Source organism: Triplophysa rosa, linkage group LG9 (assembly GCF_024868665.1).
Source record: "Triplophysa rosa linkage group LG9, Trosa_1v2, whole genome shotgun sequence".
Lineage (NCBI taxonomy): Eukaryota > Metazoa > Chordata > Actinopteri > Cypriniformes > Nemacheilidae > Triplophysa > Triplophysa rosa.
Window position 1 is genome coordinate 16881468 of NC_079898.1, and position 27248 is coordinate 16908715.

The following is a 27248-nucleotide window of genomic DNA, read 5'->3' on the forward strand; positions in this document are numbered from 1 at the left end:
AAGATTGCCCAGTTAGTGTCCAGTGTATTTTAAAACTATTTTTTCTATTCCCTTGCTCATCTTTAAGCACAGATCACGCCTGTATGACTATGCACCTGCACCATATGGTGGTGTAAATCTGCAGGTATGTTGCCACCCACAGGGCAAAGCAGGGAGGTGCAGCTTGTGTTTTACTGAAAAATTCTCAGTGGAAATAAAGGTAGCTAATGGATCGCTGAAAACGAGAACATTAGACTTCACTTAGTAGGTCTTATTTCTTCTGAGTCACCACACTAAGAATACACACAGACGCAAAAATGTTACTATAATTACAGACACACCTGTCCAATGCAAACAAAAAGCACACAGAAACACTTGGTATACACTGTGCCATTTTTTTGTTTGCTTCTTGTCATATTGTCAACAGTCACTTTTCTCCAATTGGTTCTTATAAGATCATACTGTAAGTAAATCTTAAGGATATAAGCAAAAAAAAAGTAAGGGAAGGTACGTTATGATGACTCGTGAGCATGAGTAGACAAAAGATGAAGATTTTCATACTACAGAAGAACTAACAATGATCTTCACAATATGTATCAGATGGCAAAATCATATAAAAATGTCCACCTTCCGTAATACAACATCAGGAAATGGAATGGGATGAGATGTTGTTGTGATTTCTCAAAAGCTGCACTAAAAAATGCAGGTCTGTTCACTTTAGACGGGTCTCAGGCTACTCAAACAACGGAGCTATTAAATGCATTCCATTGGTGTTAGGTATACTGTTTCCAGTCCACCAGAGTCGGTATAGCTCTATGTTTAACGTATAGGCATCCAGCAACTCCATTATCAAGTGTGCCACTCTCATTAATAGCACACGCCAAAGGGCTCAGATGAACAACATCTGCTCATTTCTGTGAAACTAACCTGAGGGCAGCACCTATCCACAATCAAGAGACATAGGGAGGCTAAGAGATGACGTATTTTTGTATGCAAAACCCGGAAGCGAGTTTGGAGCGAGTCTATCGCTCCAAAGTCTATAGGTTTTTTGAATGAGTTTTTGATAAGTCGACCGAAGGTCTGTGACAAAACATCTAAATATTTTCACGTTTTATTCTGTCATAAACCACACAAATTTTAACCCCCTTGTGATTTTTAAAGCCTTATTGTGTCTTAAAAACGGCGGTTGCTAACAAGTTGCTAAAAGCAACTACTTCCTTTGCCAAGGACGTTAGACGTCATCGCGCATATACAGTAAAGTTCACAAATAATGCAACATGGGCACAAATGTCTTAAAACGTAGATGCGGATTCATTCACGGAGTAATTACTTACTAGGGAACACATTTTTAATAAAGTTTGAAGGAGTTGTCGGAGGCTTGGTGGAGGTGACGTTGATATCGAGCGACCTTAAGTGTAGTCTGTTTATTGCATCGTGTTAGCTTTTTACTTCTGCCGATTGTATTTTGGGTTCAAAAGTAATGAATGTTGTGTTAATTTGTAAAGATTATCTTGATAGACAAAATCCTTTACTAAAAGGGCAGTAATGGTTAGAGAGTCAGACTTGTGACCAGAAGGTTGCTGGTTCGATCCTCAGGGCCGGCGGGTAACGACTAAGGTGCCCTTGAGCAAGGCACCTTACCCCTACTTGCTCCCCGGGCGCTGCAGTGATAGCTGCCCATTGCTCTGGGTGTACGTGTGTTCACTACTCTCTGGATGGGTTAAATGCAGAGGTCACATTTCGGGTGTGGGTCATCATACTCGACAAATAGGTCACTTAACCACGGAGCTTGTTTTTTGCAATCTTCCAAAAGTCTATGGGAAAAATGCATAGGCTTTTGGTTGAGGAAACCAGCGCTAGCACTTACTTCCGGGTTAGCCTACAAAAATACGTCATCTCTGATTCTCTCCATTACATCGCCATTATCTATGGGCTGTCGCAACATTAGATTTTTCACCACACAATTGGTACCGATATTATTGTGATATCTGTTGAAAATACACTACCAGTCAAATTCATCTTTAATGTGGTTCATCTTACGGTATCGTGACTCTCTCGCTTTCTCTCTCTGTAAGCAACGGTAAAAAGTTTTAGAACGAAATATAGAAAATATAGAAAAATAGTAAGCTCATCAAAACTGTGGAATAACACAAAGGGAACAATTCTATACAATCTCATGGCAAAAACGTACTGTAACTATTTTTCCATGTGGCTAATATTGGCTAATTAGCATGAATTCATACGATGTCATTCGTACATTTTAGTATGATTTGCTTTCACGCCAGTGACGTTAAGGGGGCGGGGTTTCAGAATGTTTTTTTTCTAGTAATCGCACGTTTTTTGTACGATTCACAACGTACAAATTCATATGAATAAGCCACCTCCTAAAATAGTTACAAATTCCGTGAGATCAGGTCGAACAGCGAGAATTGTGTTGCGACTATAAAAATCGAAATGAAACAAATGAAACTTGTTATATTTTAGCATCTTCAGTGTAGTCCGCTTTTGCTTAGAATTTGAAGAAATGTTTTCTTGGCATTTTATCAAGCAGCTTTTTGGGTTTCACCCTATGACGCTTTTTACAGTAAACAATGCTGAAGTTCACATATATTCTGTGCTCCTATTGGTTGCTTCTTTTTAAATTTTTCAGTCAAAGTCATCCATTTCAAACACATTTTTTAAAATAAATTTCAATTTAGATTGTAAAGAAAAAGGTTTAAATTTGTAAAATTATATTTTTGTATACTCAAGTGTTCTGAAAATGTTCATATAAACAGTATGTGTAGCTTAAAACGTTACACATTTACTCTCAATGCCCAGGTGTAATACATTTATTAACTAAATGTGTGTGTTTTATATTAATTACATTTACCCCATTTCTGGCTCACTGACCTCACCTCCTAATCTAGCACCACTGTCTGTGAGCTTATTCTCTCCTTCTGTTGACTCCCCACACTGCACTTATAATGACTGAACACTAATTAGCTCTCTGGACTCAGCAGAGAGAACAGAAAGTGAAGGTAAATATCACTCTCCAGGAGGTGGGCCACCAGTTCAGGTGCTTCCCTTTGCGTGGTACGTCACCCCTGTGGAGACTCAGCACCGACCCGAGCATCCCAGAGTGTGTCTGTATGGCGACCCCCCGCTGACCAGCAGCATCATTTCCTCTGACTAATGCCCAATTAACCTTTTTCACATGCACTCAATGATCTGCGACCGGCTTGCTTTTCTCTCCTCGTCCCTGCTTAAATGTCTGGGAATCAGATGGACACAGGTCGAGGAAGTGGAGTGCTGATAGTATACAGGCGTTACTTACGTTATTGGAACGCAGAGAGACTCTTCCCCCGCACCGGGCACAGAACTTCGTCTGGCAGTAGGAGCACAGGTTACCGCAGCCATTAGCAAACTTGGTCTTGTGGCAGATGCCACAGGTGGGGGCGTCATCCTTGTGTTGACTCGGCTGCCTCTGCTGGGGCTCCTGCCCAATCTGCCTCACCTGCTCTTTGTAGGTGGCAAACTGCTGGTGCAAACTGGAAAGGAATGAAGGACATATTATTATAATAACGTTTTACTGTAATGTACATGTGTTTCTCAACCAGGAAGCTTTTCAAGGGGGCCTCAAGGCGACTTGAATGTTTTCAAATAAGGCATAATATCATGCAATAGAATAAGGCAAAAAAATCAAGGTATTTCTTGGTGTTTCGTTACTTCTAAAATGTACATACAACTTTCAAGTCATCCCAAGCTCTCTAGAATAATACATTGGGTAGAAATTGTAAATGTGGGGGGCTTCAAAAAGGGGGGAGACTTACAGTAAAAAAGGTTAAGAACCACTACTGTAAAAACATTCAAACTTAAGTTGAACTGAACCTTTATTTTGACACAAAATGACAAAAGTAAAACTCAGCAGTGATAAGTTCACTGTCGAAGAAAAAGGTCTTAAGCAAACAAGAACACCATTAAGAAGCAGCTACAATCAAGGCTGTAAACAGCAAGGACATTGAGGGTGAGACGTCCCCCAAGACTTCAGATCAATAGTCGATCAATATGCTTTACAATAACTGAATAAAGCTCACAGGAAATTGGATTCATGCTTTAACTTAAGCAACAAAATTCTACACTTAAACAATCTACAGTAAAACATTTGGCACTACCACAGACCTCTTCACTGAAGTGTTAATCATGCATTAATCTATCCACAGCTTTACTTACACTAATGTGCTCTTCTTCACAGACTCCCCCGCCATGACGATACCTTATGACGTACTGTATATTAAAATAAGCAACCTACATGGTGTTAAAAGAAAACTCTACCTACGGAAGTGATGAACGTGCGACCAGCCAAACAGAATTTGCTCAAGAGAAAGACAACCAGATCCTACCTGCCTGCAGTCCTAACCCAGGTCTCCCTCCCCCTGTGCACCCTACTGCTCTCCTGCTCCTCAACATCATCACCAGCAAACATTTCCAGTGTGTCAAAAGATAAAAAGCTGTTTTTTTTATTCATAGGAATTTTAGGAGACAGAATGTATTCAAAGTGGATGATAGGGCCAACACAATTAAAACCATTGTTAATGCCACAAAAGTAAAGGACCGTATAATTTATATGAATTAGAAAAATGTAGGTCTTACAAGAATTCAATATGAAATGTTTTTATGAAATGAGTTTATATTGAAATCTCTGATTTTTTTATTCTATTTTTTGGTATATTGGCAGATCTCAGCATATGACCCATTAGATGTTTGCTTGAGAAACATATCTCAGAAGATGCTAAACTTCTTATAGGTGCTGTGTGTAATTTTTTGGAGGATCTATTGACAGAAATGCAATATAGTATCCATAACTATGTCTTCAGAGGTGTATAAAGACCTTACATAATGAAGTGTAATGTTTTTATTACCTTAAAATAAGCTAAATACTGCGGGTCCCCTTGCATGGAATTCGCCATGTTGTTTCTACAGTAGCCCTAAATGGACAAACTGCTCTACAGAGCGCGTGTCGTAAATATGTTATCTCCTTCGGCAAAGAAGCGAAAATGCAATAACATCTTTGTCCTCCTGTGAGATCTGCCGTAGTGCTTCCAAAAGGGGGGTGGAGTGAGCTGTTGGTTGCAATTCACAACCTTCACCACCATATGCCGCTAAAATCTCCACATTGCTCCTTTAAATGATGTTCCCTTTCTGTCGGTCTCTTGACGTTGTGTCGAACCGACAGAATGGGGTTTGAACTTGAGAACTTATCATCTCTGATTGTACTTTTAAAAGGCCAATGAACTTGGCGAATGGCATGGCATGCCAGTCTCCGCCCCGTACATACGGGTATAAAAGGAAGATGGCATGCCCATTCATTCTCTTTTTGTTCTTCGGAACCTGCGAAGCTAATGCTGAGCGAATTATCTCTGAGTACTACTGGATTCCCCTGGGCGTTTCGGTAGCGAGCCGAAGGTGTCTATTAGAGCAAATTTCTAAAAGAACTGAAATTTCTTACAGCTTGTCGCCAGGCATGTCTCGCCGCTGTAATCTTGGATGTGACCACCTCGTACTCGAGCCTGACAGGCATGATACCTGCATCACATGCCTGGGTCACCAGCATGCTTGTAGCGTTCATGGATACGGCATGTCTGCACTGCGAGCACATGTCTATCAAGGCATTGCGGTCACAGTTGGCTGTGTTCTTTTTGGCCACAACATCTTTGCTTCCAGTTCCGCGACAGCTGCCAAGCCGTCTGCAGCGGCGATGGTGATATCAGTGTTCCCATGGACGTTAACCCGTCGCAGCAATGCCGCGGACCGTCCAGGCTCCGTTGCGCTCACCTACCTAACCTGTCTCCGATGGGCGGCAGTAGACCGTCCCATAGCGGATCCACACATCAGCGTGCAGAGGATGAGATTTCCGTCACAGCATCGGATGGCGACTTCCTGGCATCAGACGCTGATGACTCCCTGGAGCTCCCGGCTTCAGTCGGTCGAGCCCAGGATGAGTCTGACGCGGAGATGTCAGCCATGCTTACCCGGGCCGCCACGAGCCTCGGGTTGCACTGCCTTCCCCGCAGCAATCACGGATGGAGTCTTGGTACCTGGATACGGAGTGTAGTGGCCGCCCATTTTCGGCGCATTCACGGAAAACAAGCTCGGTTGCCCTGACTTCCCTCGACACCAGAGCAGTTAAGGGCTACGTCGATGTACCCCAGGTTGAGCGTGCCATCGTGGTACATTTGTGCCTGCACACGGCCGCACCCTGGAGGGACTGACCAAGGTTCTCTCCCAAAGCGTGTGAGTTTTCTTCATCTCTGGTGTCGAAAGCTTACACTGCTGTGGGTCAAGCTGCCTCCGCACTTCATGCCATGGCCATCCTGCAGGCTAAGGCATTGAAACAGCTGGACGAGGGAAAACCCGACCCAGCGGTTATGCAGGAACTGCGCACGCTGGGTCGAACGATGTCAACTCTGGTGGTCCAAGAGGTCCTGTGCATGGTCAGGGAAGAGGAGCACCAAGGTCTGTTAGTTGCGCCCTACTGGCCCAACTAGACTTGGTTCTCAGAGCTAACGCTTCTGACGACAACTCTCCCCTGGCCAATTCCCATGATGAAGGACCTTCTTTCTCAGGGGAAGGGCACGGTCTGGCAACCGAGACCAGACCCCTGGAACCTCCACGTCTGGCTCCTGGACGGGACGAGGAGATCCTGAGTGACCTGCCTCCCGCAGTCGTGAGCACGATCACTCAGGCAAGAACCCCAGCCACTAGGCGAGTGAAGCCCACAGAATTGTGAGATCGGTGTCGTGCTGTCCCTCCTTCAGGAAAGGTTAGAGAGCAATCTATCTCCCTCCCACGTGGTGCTGAGACCCCGGCCTGGCTACGTGCCCAAAGTTCCCACCACTCCCTTCAGGGACCAGGTGGTGAACTTGCAGGTGCTCCCCCCTGGGGAGGAAGACCCAACCCCTACTGTGTTGTGTCCAGTACGTGCCCTGTGCCTCTACTTGGATCGCACGCAGAGCTTCAGAAGCTCTGAGCAGCTCTTTGTCTGTTTTGGAGGACAGCAGAAGGGGTGAACCCCTATACCTGAGCTAGTATCCACACGTAGTGACTCCCCCTCCTTGGGTAGTCCGTCTGACGTTTCCTCACTCTTGCTTCCCCTGTTGGCGAACCTGTGACCTCCCCTCGGTGGACTCCACCGCATCTGTGCAACCCCTAGTTGGTGCCTCGCACTACTACTCCCAAGAGATCTCCCCACTGGTGAGACCATGTAGGTTTTCCACATATTATCTCCCTACGGCAGATGTGGTCTCCGTAGTGGTCCCCCTCAGGCGAGGGGGTAGTGCTTCCCAGTGTTCCTTATGGTGCCGGGCAGCTATCTCGGCTCTAGAGTAGCAAAGGCCTCTGCCTGTACGGCCGTTAGTAAGAGCCTCTCATCGTGACTCACGCAACTGATGCCTTACTACACCACAGTCAGTGTCACTCCGCTGGAAGTCGTTATGTGGCGCAGCGCCATGGCGTTTCGTATAGGAACCCCATTCTGTTCGACACAACATCTGTCGGGAGAGACCGACAGAAAGGGAATGTCTTGGTTACGTATGTAACCTCAGTTCCCTGATGGAGGGAACGAGACGTTGTGTCCTTCATGCCACAATGCTTCGCCGTCTGCTGCAGCGACCGAGAATGCTTCTCAGGTTCCTCAGCCCAAAAGGTGAATGAATGGGCACGCCATCTTCCTTTTATGCCCGTATGTACGGGGCGGAGACAAGTTCATTGACCTTTTAAAAGTACAATCTGAGATGATAGGTTCTCAAGTCCAAACCCCATTCTGTCGGTTCGACACAACGTCACGTTCCCTCCATCAGGGAACTGAGGTTACATACGTAACCAAGACGTTTTCCTTACAAACTGTAAGACAGCTAAAACACTGCGTGCTGTCAACATGCTAATTAAAGCACAGCAACAAAACACAAAACTTCAGTTAACAAACTTCTGAGAGACAGAGCAGCAAATTTTCAGCACAAACTGAGACATACATTGAGCTTGGCGTTGTAAAGGAAAATATGAAAGTGCTTTATATTCTGAGCAGGAAATCATATTCAGGAAGGCAGCCCAGCCTCACCATAATTGAGACAGCACATAAGAACAAAGACTCATGAGTGAAGCACAAGGTTACACGAAAGTGAACCACAGCTTTACTTTACTTAAACAAACCCCTCTTCCCCATCACAAATCATTTACTTCTCTCTCTCCCTTTCTCTCTCGCTCTCTCTTGTCCAGGAATAGAAGTAAACCTTTTGTGAAATGCAAATCAGGCACAGAGTCTGCAAGAAACGGCAAGCAATTCACACAGGACTCGTGCATTAGCATAGAACTTGGTGTAATTAAGGTATGTGGAAGCTCTAATTAAGATGGTAGAGGAGGGGCATCATGGAACAAATTTTATAGGGTTTTCCCAAAATGATGACACCAGGGCTGCATCCCAATATACTTTCATTATATGTATTAAATGTATAATAAGGAACTTCTTGACCGTCAGGCAGAAACATTTCCAAAACAGCTACTTTCAGAAAATGGGAAAAAAAACTTTTTTTATAATTAAAATAGTAAAATATAAAAATAATTATACAAATATTTTTTAATAATGAAATACTACATTGTCAAAATTGACAAGCTCATTTTCATAAGTTGAATACTGGCAAAACATGAAGGGTGACCAATGAAGGCACAGACATAAAGGGTGAACAATTGTAAATAAAAATATATAAATAAAAAAATTACATTCATTTACAATGTTTTTGCCCAACAGCGAAAATATTTATGTATGCAGTGTGTGGCATAAATACATACTACATCTGTCACTGGCATTGTCCTATGATCCATATCTTTTATAACAACTACAAATATTTACATGGTTAATGTTAAAAAAGCACAATTTAACCAGATCTTGATAACTACAGCATTTACACTTAAACAGTCACATGCTCACAGCTGTCCACAATTTTTTTAGTCAGCTTTTTAAATCTGACAGTTTCTCAGTTCCTGTGGGATAGCAAACAGATGAAGTTTTCAATTCAGATAATATGTGAATATTTTGCTATCAGGAATTACGAGTATTCTGACATCCTACTTATTTAGCATACTGTGCACACTGTTCACCTATGAAGTACTCGGACACAGCGCTGGCCTCTGTGACAACAACATCTGAGGAGTGACATTGTCTGCCTGTGACAGTGCAAACACATGGAAACGTTTGAAATTAAACAAATGTCAGTCACTCATAATAACCTAAAACCGTAACTCAATGTATTTTTGAGGAAGTGTCAGAAAGGCCCACACACTTCACACAGTGACCCATTTATCATGTTTGCTGGGCACCACAGCTACCTACACAGGCCTAAATTCAGTTTGTGTGTCAGAATGTTGTATGAAAGACAGAGAAGTAGTGAAAGTTCTGCTGTGGTTGAATCAGTTTAAATGAAGCTTCATTTATAGTGAATGTTGGGACAAATGTGCATTTATGAGGGAACAACGCAAGCTGGCAGCTGGAGATGAAGCCGTAAATGCAGCTCACAAGCTCTTGCTAGCAGCTCCACTTATCCTCTAACACAAGAGGACAATTCTGAAGCCAATACAAAAAAGTTCCACAATACATTATTCTCAGTTACTGCAGTCTACTATTCCCGCTGGAAAATCCAGTTTAAGATGGCACACATGTTAAAAACATGGTAGCTCATACTGTAGCTTGGACCAGCAACACACCAACTAACTGGTCATCTTAAGGTGGTCAACCTGGTTTTTGGTACATGGTTGCTAATCAAGGATACTAGAAACCAGCCACCATGTTCCAAACCTGGATTTTCCAGTGGTGATATGTTTAACAGGAAAAGCTCAAAGTATATTGAACAATACAGAGTGACAGCATCTTATTCTGTCACTTAAAGTGATAGTTTACCCAAAAATGAAACATCTTTTATCATTTTGTCCTTTCAAACCTGTATGACTTTCTTTCTTCTGCAGAACACAAAAGAAGATATTTTGAAGAACGTTGGTAACCAAACCACACTGGCCCCCATTGACTTCGATTGTATTGACAAAACCGCTGTGACATTTCTCAGAACCTCTTCTTTTGTGTTCTACAGAAGAAAGACTCATATACAGGTTTTGAATGACATGAGGGTGAATAAATGATGACAGTTTTTTTGGGGGGGTGAACTATCCCTTGAACCTCACTTACATTAAACACCTATAAGAAAGAAAATGGTCTCATTACCCTTGAAAAAAACTAGCTAAATTTAGCCCCATAAATGAATGCAGTACTTTTATGATATGGCAGCTACACATGTTTTGCATTAAACAGCTGCTGGTAAACTCCATGTTTTAAAAGGCTTTGGCTCATAAATCCAGCCGCGGGTAAATTCCCCTTTTCAAATGGGCCAAAAGAGAGAGGCCAAAGTGGAATTATTTATCCCCTCACCTGGAGATCAATGTTTGAAAGGGAGCGGAAATACATCAAAGTACGTGTGAAAGAGCCAGGAAGGCAGTGAGAAAATCACTCCCGTCCAATTTAGAAATTAAGCCCACCTTCCAGACAGAGGCAGCGTCATGCATGATTGATTTCTGCAGGCAGACGCCTTCAAATAAATGGGGTTTAAAAGAACTGAATTATTTGGGGTTATGTTTTAGCAGTGCTTACTTCTAGGGATGCTCCGAAACGAAAATTCTTGGCCGAAGCCGAACATGATGTGAAACACTTCGAATAATACCGAACACCGAACATGGTTTTTTGCATTTCTTCTATTTATTAAGCCATTTTTTTCACTATTGCACAAACTGAATAGTCAAAATGTGCTTTTTATAATTTGTCTGGCTTTTCAATAAAATACAATACAACTTAATATAAAATTGAGCAAAACAAAGTAAATTCAAACAAAAAATTGAGCCCTCTCCCTTCATGAATAGCCTATATTAATTAGGCCTATAACTGATTACTAAAAGAATGTAATGTACGTTACTCTGTACCCCTACAACAAAACAGTTCTTTAAAAAGTGTCATTCCACATTAGGCCATAAAATAAAAATACGAATGAACTAAAACTGTTGGATTATTATAGGCTACATTGCAAAATGATTTGAGAAAAAAAACATCCAATGCAAGCAATTCTGACGGATGCTGACTGACAACCATTTCAGATCACGTCTCTCCTCCAAACTCCGCCCACAAAAGCTGACTGTCACTGTTCTCTCAGAAGGTGCACAGAACATACTTTGACAAGTTGTTTAGTACAGGGAACTGTGTGCACGCGACCACTGTATGATGTCAAATGATGTCGCGAACGGCGGGGCTACTGTCAGACAGCCCGCTCCCGTCTGAAGTAAAGTTACCGACCGGTAAAGACGCTTTCATTCGGAAATTTACTTCGGTGCGGCAAGTCCCGTGCTGTGTCTTTCTCTGACACCTTAAAATGCTCCACGCACACACACAGCCAAAATGTTTGCACGCGTTTCTCTCTCTCTCTCTCTCTCTCTCTCTCTCTCTCTCTCTCTCTCTCTCTCTCTCTCTCTGCGCTGGTTGCTGCTTGATCGTATCACGAGTCATGTTCGGTAAAATTTATTCGGCCACTTCACACATTCGGCCGAATACCGAACTTGCGTTTTTTGCTATATTCGGTACATTCGGTGCATCCCTACTTCCATACATACAAGCAGTGCCAGTAACTGATTTGGAAATGGTATTGTTGAGCCCAGTGAGGGGTTGACAAGGAAACAATCATTCGGGAGAGCTGACAAAAACAAATGTTACTCCATGTCTTAAGAATGACTCTGCATGCAAGAGTCTCTAAAAAGATTGTCAAACTCTGTAAAAGCTTTTAATACAGTAGCTTGTTTTTAACCAGTACTGTCATAATACTTGTATTGCATGTTTCAATCACAATTAAATACTATTTTACAGTGTTTGAATTGAAATTTGACAAAATTAAAGCTGGAATGGAAATTAAATGACACACAATAAAAATGTTCATGTTATATTTTTCTTCACACATATTTAATCTCACACTTTCTTCTTACAGACTCTGTTATATTAGTTTCTCATATTATTTATTAGAATATTGCTTTAAATATTATAATTTACGTTTTTAATGTTTTAGGTAGTACTCAAAAATAAAATTTCAAATCATCACCATCATGTGGTTCAAACTTGTAGCCTATATAACTCTCTCTTCTGTGAAACACAAAAGAAGATATTTTGAGAATGGTTGTGTCTATACAATGGAAGTCAATGGCCCTCAGTTTTGTTTGGGTACCAGCATTCTTTAAAATGTCTTCTTTTGTGTTTTGCAGAAGAAATTCATACAGGTTTGAAATGACATGAAGGTGAATAAATAATGAATTATCCCTTTAAGACAGTGACACATTTTGTATTAACATTGTTTGGAGCGAGATTGTGAGTGACACTCACTTCAAACAAGTTATTTCATCCAATTATTTTATAGTATTAGTTTCCGCCTCACAGTTTCCTACCACTCTGTCTCGTACTGCTAAAATATCCGGTTCTGACCATTCTCCAGATAACGGCATGGATGCCCAAGGTCCGGCCTCAAAGTGTGTGTTGGCTCTGGCTTTTCAGACTGGGCTCCAGTACAGTTTGCCAACGCATTATTTCTAATCACCAAGGCACTGAAGCTGAGGATGGGGGTTGCCATCCTGTCTGAGTGGCACCATATGGCACCAGCAACAGTGCCACGGTTGAGCCCTGCCTCTACCGGAACTTTCCCACTGTGGAGTGTGTTGACAGTATACTGCCCCCTGCTAACACTGCAGACCAGCCATGTGGCAAGACTATGGTGCCGGTTCCCTCCCACATTCCCCCTCTCAATAGTTTCTATAGCATTGTGTCTCTATTAACTCTGTTTTTTATTTCCTTTTTTTCTTAAAATGTTGTGGGTTTGTTTCCTAGGGAACACACATACTGATAAAAAATATATAGCCTGTAAATATAATGCACTGTAAGTCGCTATGGATAAAAGCAGGGGTGGCGCTATTCAGACAAAACAATGGAAACAAAGTGTGCATATTGATGCTTATTAAAGATAATCAAAATATTTTAGACCACTGTATATTTTTAGCATGGGCGTCACAAGCATGTATATTTTAAAGTGTAAAAACGACACTCAGTCATCATAACCTTCAATGGTGTAGTGGGTGAGACGCATAACTAGTAATTTTTGACACTATCGCGTTGCAGGTTCGAATCCACCTTTAGCTTGTCTATATTTTCACATCACATATTAGATCATACAGGCATTTATTTTCAACAAAATGAAGAAACCATTTAAAAAAATGCCTAACAGGTGTTTAATAATAAAGCGTATGGTAAGGTAAATGGTAGTAGGGAGGTCTTTATTATCGACATATGCCAATAAATTGGCAATTATTAATTTTTATTTTAACAGTCACATAATAATCTCATCTGCCCAAGCCAGATGTATAAATATTGCAAGATTAATAATATTTGTTACATTATCTGTGAACGAAAACATCTGGCTGTGGGTTTGAAGCGATTGTCACACACAGTATAAATGGCAGATGATGGTTTAGTAGGTATTTTGTTGGAGTATCCCTTTTGCTGCAGAAATTTGAGCTTTAAAAAGCACATTTTAATCGATATGAGGGTAGGGTTTGTTATCTGTAAGTCTTTGTGCATGTTCGTGCATTCATTCAGTTTCGTGGATTCTTGTACACGTTTTGCTGAGATATTACGTGGTATAATTTATGGTTCCGTTACTTTGGAGTTCACATTCAATTTTGTTTGCCAATTATTTTTGTTACTAAAATGCCTTTTAATGTATAGATGTTATGGTTGTTTTTTTACCCTTGTCTAAGACTCATATTTCATCTTAAGTCATAAAATAATAAAACACTTTAAAAAGTATGATCACGTCAACATAGACCGAAATAACTAAACTAATTTGTATGTATGTGTCTGAAAATGATTTACATCAGTATTTACTCAAATTGTGGTCATTTCTATTACAACCAACATTTTTCCTCAATGAAGTTTGTAAATAAAAATAAAAAAATCAAGGTAAATCAAGAGAATATGTTTTCATTTAGTGCTATTACCAGTTAAGCTGTAATTATGTAGATTTATTGAAAAGGGTGTAAATAATACTTGCTTGTTTAAGGAACACATAAAATACTTTTGAAACATATGATACATTTGAAAACAATCACTGCACGATAAAGGAGTCTGCAATTACATTCCAAAGATGTTCAAAATGTCATTGTTATCACAAAACAAAAATGCATAATTTAAAAAAATTGCAGAATTTCCCTGTGATACATGCCCTCTTTGACAATGTTGGTGCATGGTGAATTAAAAGTTTGTTTCCTAAATATTCCAAAGGGCCAAAATTGCCTGTAGTTAAAGAAACCTCACTGGCATTAAAAAGCAAAGCACCGTTTTTTCAGCATTATGAAATATGAGCTCTTATTCACATGACCACTAGAGATGATAGCACAGAATACAGAGGTCACATGACAAATATGATGAGCACGCAGAGGAGTGTTGTGCATGTCACGTGACTAGCCGCTGCCTCCCAGAGGACAGGTGGAGAGAAGCAAGTGTACAGTGGTGTCCTCATTATGCCAAACTGGAGATGCAGCAGAGAGTAGGGGGGGGGGGAGGATGCTGGTTCCTCCATAAACTCAGAGAGGGCCTCTCTTAAAGATACAGTAACACCAATGTCCGTAAATAAGACCCAGTTAACGCCAGTGCTCTTCTGTCTTTTGGTCATTTTTCCCCCAAGAAAAATTTGGGGAAATCCAAAGATGCTATATAAACAAACTGCTGTGATTTAATGTATATTAAGGAATAGCTGGGTTATAACCAGAAAGAGCCTGCAACACCATAAATGTATCCATATAAGTCCATATGACTCATATTCCACATTGCAAGTCATAAAACATTTCTGGGTGAAAAACAGAGTGAAATCTGAGGGTGCATAGTGTTTATAGCTGAACTAACCATTTAAGTCTACAGTTCCATAAAAACGGAATAATGTGCCATTATAGCAGCATTGTGTAAAGATACACCGTATAGGCTGTAAGAGGATTCAGTCCAAAACATTTTTATTTGTTTCTTTTAAAATAGACTAACTTTTTCCAGGATGCTTTCATTCCAAGAACAACAGACCTTCTCATACACAGCACAGAGTGGAGGAGTTGCACAGTGCCAGGACAATAACATTTCCCAGAACCCCCTGGTGACGGCAGCAACTCTGCGCTGATTAGACAGCGGCCCTTTAATAATGAATGGAGCCAAGCTTAAAATCCATGAGTGAGAGAGGTAGAGAGAGAAAAGGTGAGCAGAAAGGAATAAAGATATGAAAGTATTAGAAAAATGGTTACAGCAATGCAAGAAAGAACATGTGAACATTGTACTAGTCAAGGAGGGTACAACAATGTGAATAGAAATGGGATTTATATTAAATATTTATACTTAATTAAATGTTATTATATTTATTAAATGAACAAATTTAAATTTGGGATATTGCTTTAAGGAACACAGAGAGAGTGTGTGTGTAAAGTTTACCGAGACATCTCCTCAAGTGGCCACTCCGCTCTGTCAATAATCCAAATGATTACTTGTTTCCTTTGCTTTGACCGGCTACTGTTTCACTTAACAAACCTCATGAAAACACTTAATAAACCTGTCGGCCTTTAATACCCCTCAGCAAAATAGAGACCCATAATTAATTAGACTGTACATGAGATGATGATGTCTATTTTTACCCTGCTGTGAATTACCCATTTACAAATAGATTTGAGTGGGAGGGAGGGGTGTGAGATGGAGGGATGCAGAGGGGGGAGAGAAAGAGAGAGAGGTGGGAGGAAACAGATGGAGAATATGTGCAGTGGTGGTAGAAGTGGAGCGGTGAATGCTGGGCTCTCCTGGTAAAGGTGTCCATATGGCCTAGCTGTGCATCTACAGGACCAACGCTGTCCAGCGGAGGCTCGGGATTAAACACACAACAGGCTATAGCATGCCATGATGCTAAAAACACATATACATACACACAAACACAAGCTGTGCAAATACACACAAACACACATTAGGCACCAGTCATCACAGGGAGTGCAGGCTACAAACAGTTGGAGTGGAATCCGGTGTCAGTGCACACAACAGATACTTATACAGTATATGCAAATTGCGTGTTTAAAAACTCACAACTTCTTGTTTTCTTTCATGCACCAACATAAACTACAAACTAATTGTAAACTTGATTCTCTTCTCCCGCTTTATTTTTTGCTGTTCTCCATTATTGTGTTGCTCTTTTGTAGTATATTACGTGCATCAATCACAGCATATTGCACCGCATTGTCATATGCAACCATGCTACAATTTTTCTGTTTTATAAGATTTGCAATTGCTTAATTACACAACACAACTGGCCCTTTTAACGAAAAGTATATGTAGGCTTTCCTGATGAGCTCGGAGTCGGTAGAGATGTCAAATTACGTTTTAACACACCACCACCATATCCCTCAGGCTTCAATTTCATATACAGATACATTTCAAATACAGAAATCCTAAGCAAACAGACAAAAAGTGAAAAGTGAAAGTGAAGTGAAAAAGTGAAGTGAAAGTGACCTATTAGTCAGATATGGTAACCCATACCCGAAATGTGACCTCTGCATTTAACCCATCCAGAGAGTAGTGAACACACGCACAGCAAGTGGTGAACACACGTACACCCGGAGCAGTGGGCAGCTATCACTGCAGCGCCCGGGGAGCAAGTAGGGGTTGGTGCCTTGCTCAAGGGCACCTCAGTCGTTACCCGCCGGCCCTTCTGGTCACGAGTCCGACTCTCTAACCATTAGGCCATGACTGACCCCTTGAAAAAAGATGTGGATCTAAATACAGTCTTATGTGCTTGGGAGTGTTCCCTGGGCACTTGGCACCACGGTTACCAGCCCCTAAGAACAACCCACTTCCCAGAGCTTTCCTCTCTGAGTCTGGTTGTCACCCAAGCAATCCCATGAGTCCTAGCTCTAACGCTGTGGAGCAGGAAGAGGACATTACAAAGAAGAGAGTCTGTGAGCGGGCAGGAGGAGCCTTCGGGCCTCGCTAATGACATTTTCTCCTGCTAGTGCTGAGAGACACAGGAAGGAAGATATGAGAGGGACGTCACGGATGTTCCACTGCTGGATGCTCTGACAATCAAATGCAGATGCAAAGACAAATGCATTCTAAAATTTAAGAGAATTAGCTACTTTATATCTGTAAGCAATGTATATTTATTATATATGCTATATATATTATATATTTACATTTACATTTAGTCATTTAGCAGATGCTTTTATCCAAAGCGACTTACAGATGAGGGAAACAATGGAAGCAATTGGAACAACATAAGGACAACAAAAAGCATAAGTGCAATAAAAGAAAACTGGTCTCATATAGCCCATCACAGTATACAGAGCTACGTTTTTTTTTTTTTTTGAAAGAGTAGAAAAGAGATAGAAGTCAGAACTGATCAGTCAGGTGTTGATGGAAGAGATGTGTTTTCAGACGGTTCTTAAAGATGGCTACAGAATCTGCTGATCTTGTAGCAGCGGGCAGTGGAACCGATCCCGAGAAGGTACACAAGAGAGATTTTTTACCTTTTTGGGATGGCACCACAAGACGTTGTTCGTTTTCAGAGCGTATATATATACATATAATATATGTACTGTCTATAATATGTATAATATATAATTTTTGTAATATTATTAAGTCTCTTATTGTCGGCATTCTATGAGGGCATGCAGTTCTGTCTTGTTTTGTTCCAAGGATGCTTTAACTTAAAAAAAGTTTAATGATCATGACAATTCCACTCAGTCTTATTTAACACATTTAAAAGGATAGTCAATCCCTAAATAAGGTCTGTGTGTATCACTTTAATATTTCCTCTTACAACCTTGGTCCCTCTAAGTCAGGGTTTTTCCTGGCTCAAAAGGAGGCGGAGGTGGTGCCATCCTGATCTTGTACACACACACGTAAGCCTACCGTACCTTTAAGTGGCTTAACCAAAGTGACTTTGAGTTTGACAACTAACTTTTCAGCCCACAATAGCCAACTGAATTAACCAGTCTTTCTAAATGAGCAAAGCTCATTCACATCTTGCATTCTCTGTGGTTCACTTGAAATGATTCAAGGATCTCTTATATTCGCTAGTGACTGAAAAGTTCAATAGTTTAAATGAATCGGTTCAAATGAGTAATTCGTGTGAGAGTCGTTCTGAACGCAATGTGCGTTCATACTGGCGAACTCGCTGCATACAGTATACGATGATTCAATGATCCAACGATCCAACTGCACAGCTAAAAACATTACAATGATGTACGTCATGTTAATTTAATAAATTTCAAGAAATTAAACGCAGTTGGATGCAAAACAAACAGCCGTTAAACACAGGCTGGCTCTTGTTCTGCAACTCTTTTTAGCGCCTCAGTGTGCTGATAACGAAACAGCGCCTCCACTGTGGCGTAATGTCGCAACTGCAGTTACAAATGACAGTCTGTTAAATGCACGCAGCATTTCTTTTACAACATAATTTTGGCGAGAGCCTGAGGCGGCACAACATTTGACGGAGGCGGCCGCCTCCAATTTCTCTATGCAGGAAAAACCCTGCTCTAAGTGTATGGGCAGTAGCGCACGAGTAATGTGTGAAGGCTGGAATGGACACTTTTCAATAGCAGAGCAGCTTAGACTGCCTGCAAATCTCTGACAGAATCCACTCTCAGATGGAGTCGTCCCATGAGGCCGAGCAAAAATAAGCAAAGAGAAAAAAAAATGGAAAAACCACCATATGCCTATCCACACGCATGGCAGCCATGTCATTAAGACAAAACACGTCTATAAATAGGCAAACAGAGAGCTGAAAATCTCTCTGTTCATCCAAGACATAATGGTGATCATAAATCCCTCTGAAACTTAATGGCCGTAGGACTAAAAATCAGATCACCTCACACACCAATTACGTTACTTACTACTATAAGGCCACGCATTATGTGCTGTTCTCCATAAATGGATGCATATACACGCATCTCCTCTCTGGGCGATTAAAAAAATCATTGGTGCAAAATGAACACAGAGCCATAGCTTTTTGTCCAGCTCAGGAGTAAAACTGATGATGCCTGAGGAAAGTGACACTCTGCTGTGGAAAAAAGAGAGAGAACAGTGACTACACAAGATCCCGAGAAACACATTTCTCCACGGGAATGCTGTGTATCTGAAGCTCCAGGTGTTGAGGCCACACTTCACTGCGTGACTGTCTGTCTGTCTGACTGACTAAGTGAAGAGTTAGCTAATTAAAACCATACAACAGACAGAAAAAGACGACAGTTATGAGAGGACATACTGAAGGCTGACGGCTCGCCACAAAGCTTATGAGATGCAATAAAATTAATAAAATAATGTACACTTTATCTGTGTACACTACAGTAAATATTCAGAGACAAAAATCCAAATAAGCAGATACATTTGAAGTTAAAGGGACAGATCACCCAAAAATGAAAATTCTGTCATCTTTTACTCACCCTCAAGTTGTTCCAAATCTGTATAAATTTCTTTGTTCTGATGAACACAGAGAAAGATATTTGGAAGAATGCTTGTAACCAAACAGTTCTTGGCCACCATTGACTACCATAGTTGGAAAAATGTCTTTGTAAATTTGTTCTGTTGAACACAAAAGATGATATTTTAAAGAATATAGGAAAGCAAACAATTCTGGGGAACTTTTGACTACCATTGCCGTTTTTCCTACTATGGCCAATAGTGCCCTAGAACTGTTTGTTTATAAGCATTCGTCCAAATATCTTTCTTTGTGTTCATCAGAACAAAGACATTTATACAGATTTGTGTAACAACTCGAGGGTGAGTAAATGATGACAGAATTTTTATTTTTGGGTGAACTGTCACTTTAAGATCAAAGGTAAACAACAACCAGAATGCTCAAGCAGCTGTACTGCTTGGTAAGCCTACAATGAAAATAGTTTAAAATGATCATTATATTCAGCTACTTTGTTACAGTTACAGATTTTGACTCATGATTCTGCTTCATGTCATGTCTTTCTTGGTCTTGTGGCAGGATCATGGCAGAACCTCTTGTTTAGTGTGGAGAGAAGCACATTATTGTCTGTTATGACATAATGTGCGGTCTCTCCGGTCTCGTCTTTGGCCCCGCCCCTCTCATTCTCTCGTTTAGCTTTCCATCAGTGTTTCATCCCCGACACCTGTCCCTTCTTAATTTTCCTTTGTTAGTTCCCTTATATAATGCCCTTATATAATGCCCTTGTGTCTTCTATCCTGTGCGAGTTCATTTCGTTCCTTGTTGTGGATGACATTACGTCTAGTTCCTGCACGAGAGTTTATCCCAGTCGAGTCTAGTGTAAGTGTTTGTCAAGTGTTGTTTAGTCCAGTTTTAGTTAGTCTACGTTCTCTGATTATTAATCCCTTTGTTCTTGTTATTTTACCCCCTCGTGGGTCTTTGTTTTGCGTTTAAATAAATATTATTTCATTAACCCCTTAACTGCTGCCTGCACTTGGGTTCTTCCACCTATCCTGACATTTTTCTTAATACTTTTACTATTTGTTGCTTGCCAAACCTAAAATATAAAAGGAAAACAGATCAGATACAAGTAAAATATACAAAATAACAATTATAATAATATAGTTCAAAATAATAATAATTATTATACTTAACATTTCTTATTATTACTGTCCCTGTGTCTCGATCAGCTCCCGAGATCGTGAATCAGTATATCGTGTACACGGGTCCGGGCACTGTTAAGGACCCTGGCTCCCTCTCATTGGGACACCGTTCACTTATTTTCCTGTGACATGACTGCTTAAGCACGTTGTGATACTTCACAGCTGGTATTAATCAACAACATGCAAAACCGACATCTCTCTGACTTTATTTTTTTAAATACTGGTTGAAGTACATACTGTATGAGAAACACTTTCATTATTCTGTTAAATATCAGTGCACAAATTTGGCCGATTATTAAATTTAACTGTTGTGTTGCCTGCCTGTCTAGCAACGTTTGTTTATACATATCATAAAATAGGCATTTGTCTTTTCAAAAGTTATATCGCGTTAAATTAAAGTTAATCGAGTTGGCTCCTGCGATTTTGGTTAAACGTCTTCAAAACTTGTCACGTGATTTCCGGTAAGGGAACATAGGGAGCATCGATGCTCTCTGGTCTTAGCAGTGCATTGTGGAAATTTTTAGGGAACGATCGTTTCAGTGCACTGCTGGATTTTGAGAATGAGACAAAATCCAGCAGAGAATGAGACTCCCTGGTCAGTGCCTTGACTACTGAACAAGGGAGCTGATTGAGACATAGGCTGTATGTTCCCCAGCTTGAATTAAAATTTTCACTGAACTTGAATTGCTATGCATTCTGGGATTGTACTGTTGGATCCGACCCCATCTTCGCTCTTACCAGCTCACTTTTTACACTTTTTTTTGTCACTGACAACATTTGACAAATTACTAAAAGAAAAGTGGAGGTGTTGGGCACAGTAAGTGTCCCAGCATGCCTGCACACGCTACGAATTTGCTTATCCTCAGAAGAAATTCCCACAGGAGGGTTGACGGTAATGATCATGACATGCTGTTGATCTGGAAACCACCAACTTAAATCCACTGTGTGGCTTCCTTAAGACAGATGCGCAAAACAATGACTCATAATGCTGATTTTGCCTGTCACACCTCCAGTTGGATTAGTTGTGCCAGTCTCACCCAACTAATGCCATGTGCAGCGCTAAGTATCTAAGGAAAGGTTTTGCTGGTATCACATAACCCAACACAGGTCTAAACTGGCATGATGCAATGAAGCAACACAGACTAAAAGCTTACATGTAAATTAAAGTTTTAATCCTAACCAACTAAGACTGTATCAGTGACAAGACATTTTCTTTACCGCTTGGTTCTGTTTATATTGCATCCCACTGGGTACCCTACACATCTCAAAGCGTATACGCATACTCATGTTCAGTGTGGACAGATAAATGACTATGAATGGAACCTGGTTGTATCACACCTGGTTAGGACATAATGTTAGTTATAAAAGAGTGCCCGCGGACCCTGTGCCATGCTATGGGAAAGTCCTGCTGCCCTGTGTGTGTGTGTGTGTGTGTGTGTGTGTGTGTGTGTGTGTGTGTGTGTGTGTGTGTGTGTGTTTATGTGTAAACAGCTCCCAACATCCTCCCAAGCGATGCGATGACAGATGCTGGCTGTAATTCCCTTTACTTCACTGTGTGTTTCTGTGTTAAAATGTCATACTTCCCTAGCAGAGCCATTATACACCAAAACACTTAAACCAGCCTGCGGTTCACCCCGGGTCGCTGATATCACGGCGCAAGGATGGGTATATTATTGCAGTGCATGGTGAGGGGTCCCTGTCGGCTTGAGTGCATATTTTTGTGAGTTGACGAGGAAATGTGTGTGTGTCCTAACACAGCTAACCAACTGGAGGAACAGATGGACTCCCCACTCTCCTTGTTGTGAAGAAACAGCGTTCACACACACACCTCAGAGGAGCGTGCATCTCTAAACGGGATATGCTGACATGTTCGTGTGGGCCTGTTCATACATTTAATTAAAATGTCCAAACAACATTTGTTTCAATGCACTCATTTTTATTCACGTAATCTTCATTCATGCCATATTAGGCCTCAGTTAATTTCTATTCCAGTGTCCTTCTTGCTCTGTTTATACCTCAGATAATCTCAGATTGAGTTTTTGCGGAAGCAGTATGAATGAACCTAAATAATAAGTAATAATTTACAATGTAATGAAATTAGATAGGTCTTAAAGGGATAGTTAAAGGGATAGACTGAACAACTGGGAGAGTAATTGAGTGCGAGATTGAGCATTAGGAGCATGACTTTAGCACATGCCAACCCATGAGCTCACGCTCATCCTTCTGAGATCTGCTGGTGGGTGAAAGCAAATGGATTCGGAAAGCTTTTTCTCCGGTGGGTGCTAATGTATGGACTAGGGTGCTATTGAAAGGCACTACTGTGTGATATGCCTTTGCATTTATTTATGTATCTATTATTACGTTCCTCTTCTTATTTTAAGGGATTTTGTCAATTCGTCTGTTTAAGACAGAAGTACAGGCTGGAGGAGGAGTGGGACTCAAGAGAACGTCACAATAAGAGCAACTCTTTCTTTGATCTTTTGAAGAATAGACCTGACTCAGATTCACTCAATGTACTAAATCCCATCCTCGATCGTGAACAACCTTTCTAGGCCAGAAGTCTGGCAGTTGATCAAGTAAATTTAACCAGGAAAACCTGTATGTGTTTGCTTTGTGGTACAACAGTAATCCAGATCGTTCTTTCTCCGTTTTTATAATAAACACAAATGCATTTTGCCTCAGACTGATTGGGACAAGAAATGTATGATGACATCACAAATGACCACATCCAGGGATTCCACAGAGAACAGATGTGCTTTGGCCAACTTGCCCCCTAATCCTAAGCCTTTCAGATCCTCTGACCCCTCCAGATACCAAAGAGTGAGAGATATTCTCAATTCTCTTTTTATACTGTATACCACAGTTATCCCAAACAAGGAAATACTAGCGTGCATAAATATGTCAGTCAGCAACACTTTAAAGCAGCATCACAGTATCAGTACCAGGTACCAGTATTTGTTTATTCAGGAAAATAATAATGTGGCTGAGAAAAAGGTTTTCATTCATAACACGGTTACACAACAAGGTCACTACAGCTGACAGCATTCACGACACAACGATGCTCACCACCCTCATTTTCAAACAGGTCTATCCATCTTGATTCATGACAAACCCTACAGCATAGAGCACCTCCTTGAGGTAAAGCTTGACCTTTCTCTCTTTCAATATCATGTGTAACTCCTTCATTTTGAGGCACATTGTCAAGACCACAGTCTTATAGTAACATTTAAAACAGCCTGAACAGAACATAGGATAACTAATACACATGTGCTAAAGAAATCAATAAGCAACCTATTACATACATAAACAGAAATAAGACTGAGGAATACAAGCACCAGCTTTATGATGTTCATCAATTATTTACATTAGACCACAAGGGAGTTTTTAACTTCTGCAGGTAAACTTGAGTTTTTTACCTGATGTCATTCTGCTGAGGCGGTTTCTTGTTCCCAACCAAGTTTACAGTTTTAGCTTGTATGGGCATCTCCTCTCTGCAAAACAAGCAAAAGACCCTAGTTAGACAGTGATTCTTTCTGAAATAAAGCGTAACTTATTAACCTCTTATATAAGCGCCACATGTTAGAACATTCTATTGATTACAAAAACTAATTCAGAACATAAATGTCAAATGTTTCAGCTTTTCAATGATGCATAGTTTGTGATAGTTGATTGAATAATAAAGTAAAACAAAGACACGATTAAAAACAATTTTCCATCCTGGGTCCTGTGCAAGTTATAGGGGTTAACTTCTATCTTGTTTTCATAACATCATAACATCTTTTTTTTGTAAACAACTCTTAAGCATATTAAACTAGCACACCCATTATTATATAGTAGACATATTATCGTCTGACCTCTAGCTTTGACTGCAGGACAGAGGTTCTGTTATAGAGAGCAAATGTTCACCAAAGCTAACGTCAGACAAGAACAAATGAAAGTGAGAGGTTGTCCACATGTGCACCTGCTTTTTCCATATTGAGAATTATTTTATGGTGACCTGTATGGCCTTTAAGAAACACACAATAATATCTTCAGTGATCATTTGATCAATCCTATCTCTGAACATACTTAATGCAAATATGTAAACACAAAGACTAAAATAGAAATTAAATAAATGCACTCTAATTCATATGTGCACTATGGGAAAACAAGTGGTTAAGTTATTGATTGTAGATGCTGAGTGAACCAATTTAAGCACTTAAATCTGATTTCAAATCTCAAGGTGGATCATAACTAATGTAATCTGAGCAATGATGTCATTTAATGGCAGGTGGACAGGAAGCCCAGAACCAATCTTCACACTCAAGATCCAGAAACGGCATTGATAAACCACAGCTGGACATTAAAAATAACCTCCGTTTGCTAAGAAATCCCTGAACGTTTGAAAGATCGTGAAGAGAAAACCCAGTCGAATCAGTGTGCAGTGTAAAGTCGACGGTGTAATAAACGATCAAGATGGATTTAGGGCGGAAAGACAAATGATCGAGAGAAAACATCATGTCCATGAGCGATGCTTTTACACAAGCTTCTGTGGGTGACGTTAACACTACTATCGAAGCAACTTTCATTGAACGGGTTAAGGATGCTGACGGTAACGATGACGATCGAGGCATGGAAATATTGTCGTGACCAGGCGAGAATCCCGACATATACCGTGAGCCGTATGCTACACAGCATCCAATAACCTGGTTTAATAGCACGATCAATCGAATAACCTAAAACGTGTCAACACGTGGCGTGACAAAACGTCATTCAAAACGTGACTGCTAAATAGAACTAACACTGCGAAGCAAGTTCATTCTGTAGCAATCGTGGGATGCTGGTTAGTTCTCGCGTGTCGACACGCCCCTCTCTCCCTTTAACAGCGTTACACCTGTGACCGGTCACCTGGCAATGTATCTCTCCACGCAGCAATGAGCAGGACTTTACGGCTTAAGTTATTATAGTTTTATATCGCAGAAGTCTAACGGTCTAACGTACATCTTTGATATACAGTATTAAGCGGTGCTCATCCGTGACAGTACCACGATCTTCATAAGAAGAGAAATGGGAGATACCGTACAGATAGAAATGCTATAATGTACATACCCAAACTTACATACACATCCCCCCCCCCCCACACACACACACACACACATACAGGGGCTCAGGTGCAAGTGTACAGCCTGCTAGCTTTATTAGTAGGGTATGTCAAAATACCTACGAAAACAAGCACAACCTGTTTTCCTACAGTCTTCATTAAGCCACACGGCTAGCCTACCACTGGCTTGAATGAGTATCCCAATAAAGAATGATGCCTTACTTTAACATGGCCTCATCCTTCGCCTCTTCTTCCTTTTGCCGAACCATCACAGCCATGATAATTTCCCTCTCCTCCTCGGTAAGGTGACTGAGGTCCGGGAGCTCGGAAATTGAGCTTTGCTTGGTGGGTGGGCGAGGGCCGCCGCGGGGCCCCACCGAGGCGGACATATTTTACCCCTGCTTGGCGGCTCGTATGATCGGTACACAATCCCAGCTATGTAAACCGCTATTCAGGACATAGTCCGATGGCTTATCTGCGGTTCTCGCAAGCGTGGCGAACCTTTCATCGTTGCGGGCACCCACGGTTGTGCTTCTCTTCCTATACGGCTTTTTCTCCTCTCTGTCTCCCCCCCACCCCCCGCCCGCCCGCCTGCCTCTCCCCTCCAGTTCCAGTTAAGGGTAGTCCATATCTGATCCGAAGGATATATAAATCGACGAGGGTCCTGCCTTTGTTCTCCGGCGAGAGATGAAGCTGCCTCGGAGCTTGGACTCTTGGCGGGATGATGGGAGCAAAGGCGGAGTCCGTGCGGCGCTGTGTTTACCGAGTCCGCGGTGCTGGTGCTGGTGCTGATGCTGCCGGTGTCAGGGAGACGGAATAGTCAATGGGACCGCAGCCCCTCAAGCGCGCGCACGCTTCCTCTAGACGGAGACGCGCACTCTCATTTGAGAATGGGGGCTTGGTGTACGAGCACAGAGCATCCTATTTTCTCTCTCCAATCACAGAGAGTTGGTGACGCGCGTGCCATACCTGCAGCTGACGCTTTTAGATTCCAAAGCCCGTGGATGAGGGCAGTATATTTAAACTACAGTAGGTTACAAGAATCGTGTTAATTCATGACACAACATGCCCTTACGAAAATTAAATGGTTATACTACAGTTAAAACAAAAACAAAAAACATGGTTACTGTAGTAAAACAATGGTTATCACAAAATAACGAAAACCATGTTTTTTGTAAAAACCATAGTAAACGATGGTTACTGTAGTAAAACCATGGCTTTGCCCTAAGTAATCAATGTACCAAAAAAAAACACTTGTACCACAAAAAAAACCATGGTTAATTTTCGTAAGGGTGGTTAAACATGTGAAAGGAATGTTGTTCAAACTAGTTTGATTAAGGAATGATCATGTACATCAAAAACTTGAAACTAAACTTGTTACAAAACGTGCCACTCTACTTGAATTTACATAAATATCCCAAGGCATGTAGCGGATAAGAAATAAATCAGGCGCTTAAA

General features: G+C 41.1%; 1 protein-coding gene across 5 annotated transcripts in view; it reads right to left on the reverse strand.

The window, feature by feature from the left end:
* The window catches only part of rims1b (regulating synaptic membrane exocytosis 1b), a 76044-nt gene extending 49358 nt beyond the window's left edge, over positions 1–26686 (reverse strand). For 3 of the 5 annotated variants that reach the window (XM_057342820.1, XM_057342817.1, XM_057342816.1), the window contains exons 1-3: positions 26013–26684; positions 24127–24201; positions 3296–3509 (exon numbers count right to left, since the gene is read on the reverse strand). In XM_057342820.1, coding sequence (XP_057198803.1) covers positions 3296–3509; positions 24127–24201; positions 26013–26179 — 456 coding nt within the window. In that variant the 5' untranslated portion in view covers positions 26180–26684. Of the gene's footprint in view, positions 1–3295; positions 3510–24126; positions 24202–26012 lie in introns of all 5 variants that reach the window. The other 2 variants (XM_057342815.1, XM_057342818.1) reach the window with 2 other exon arrangements.
* Between the last annotated feature and the right edge of the window lie 562 nt (positions 26687–27248).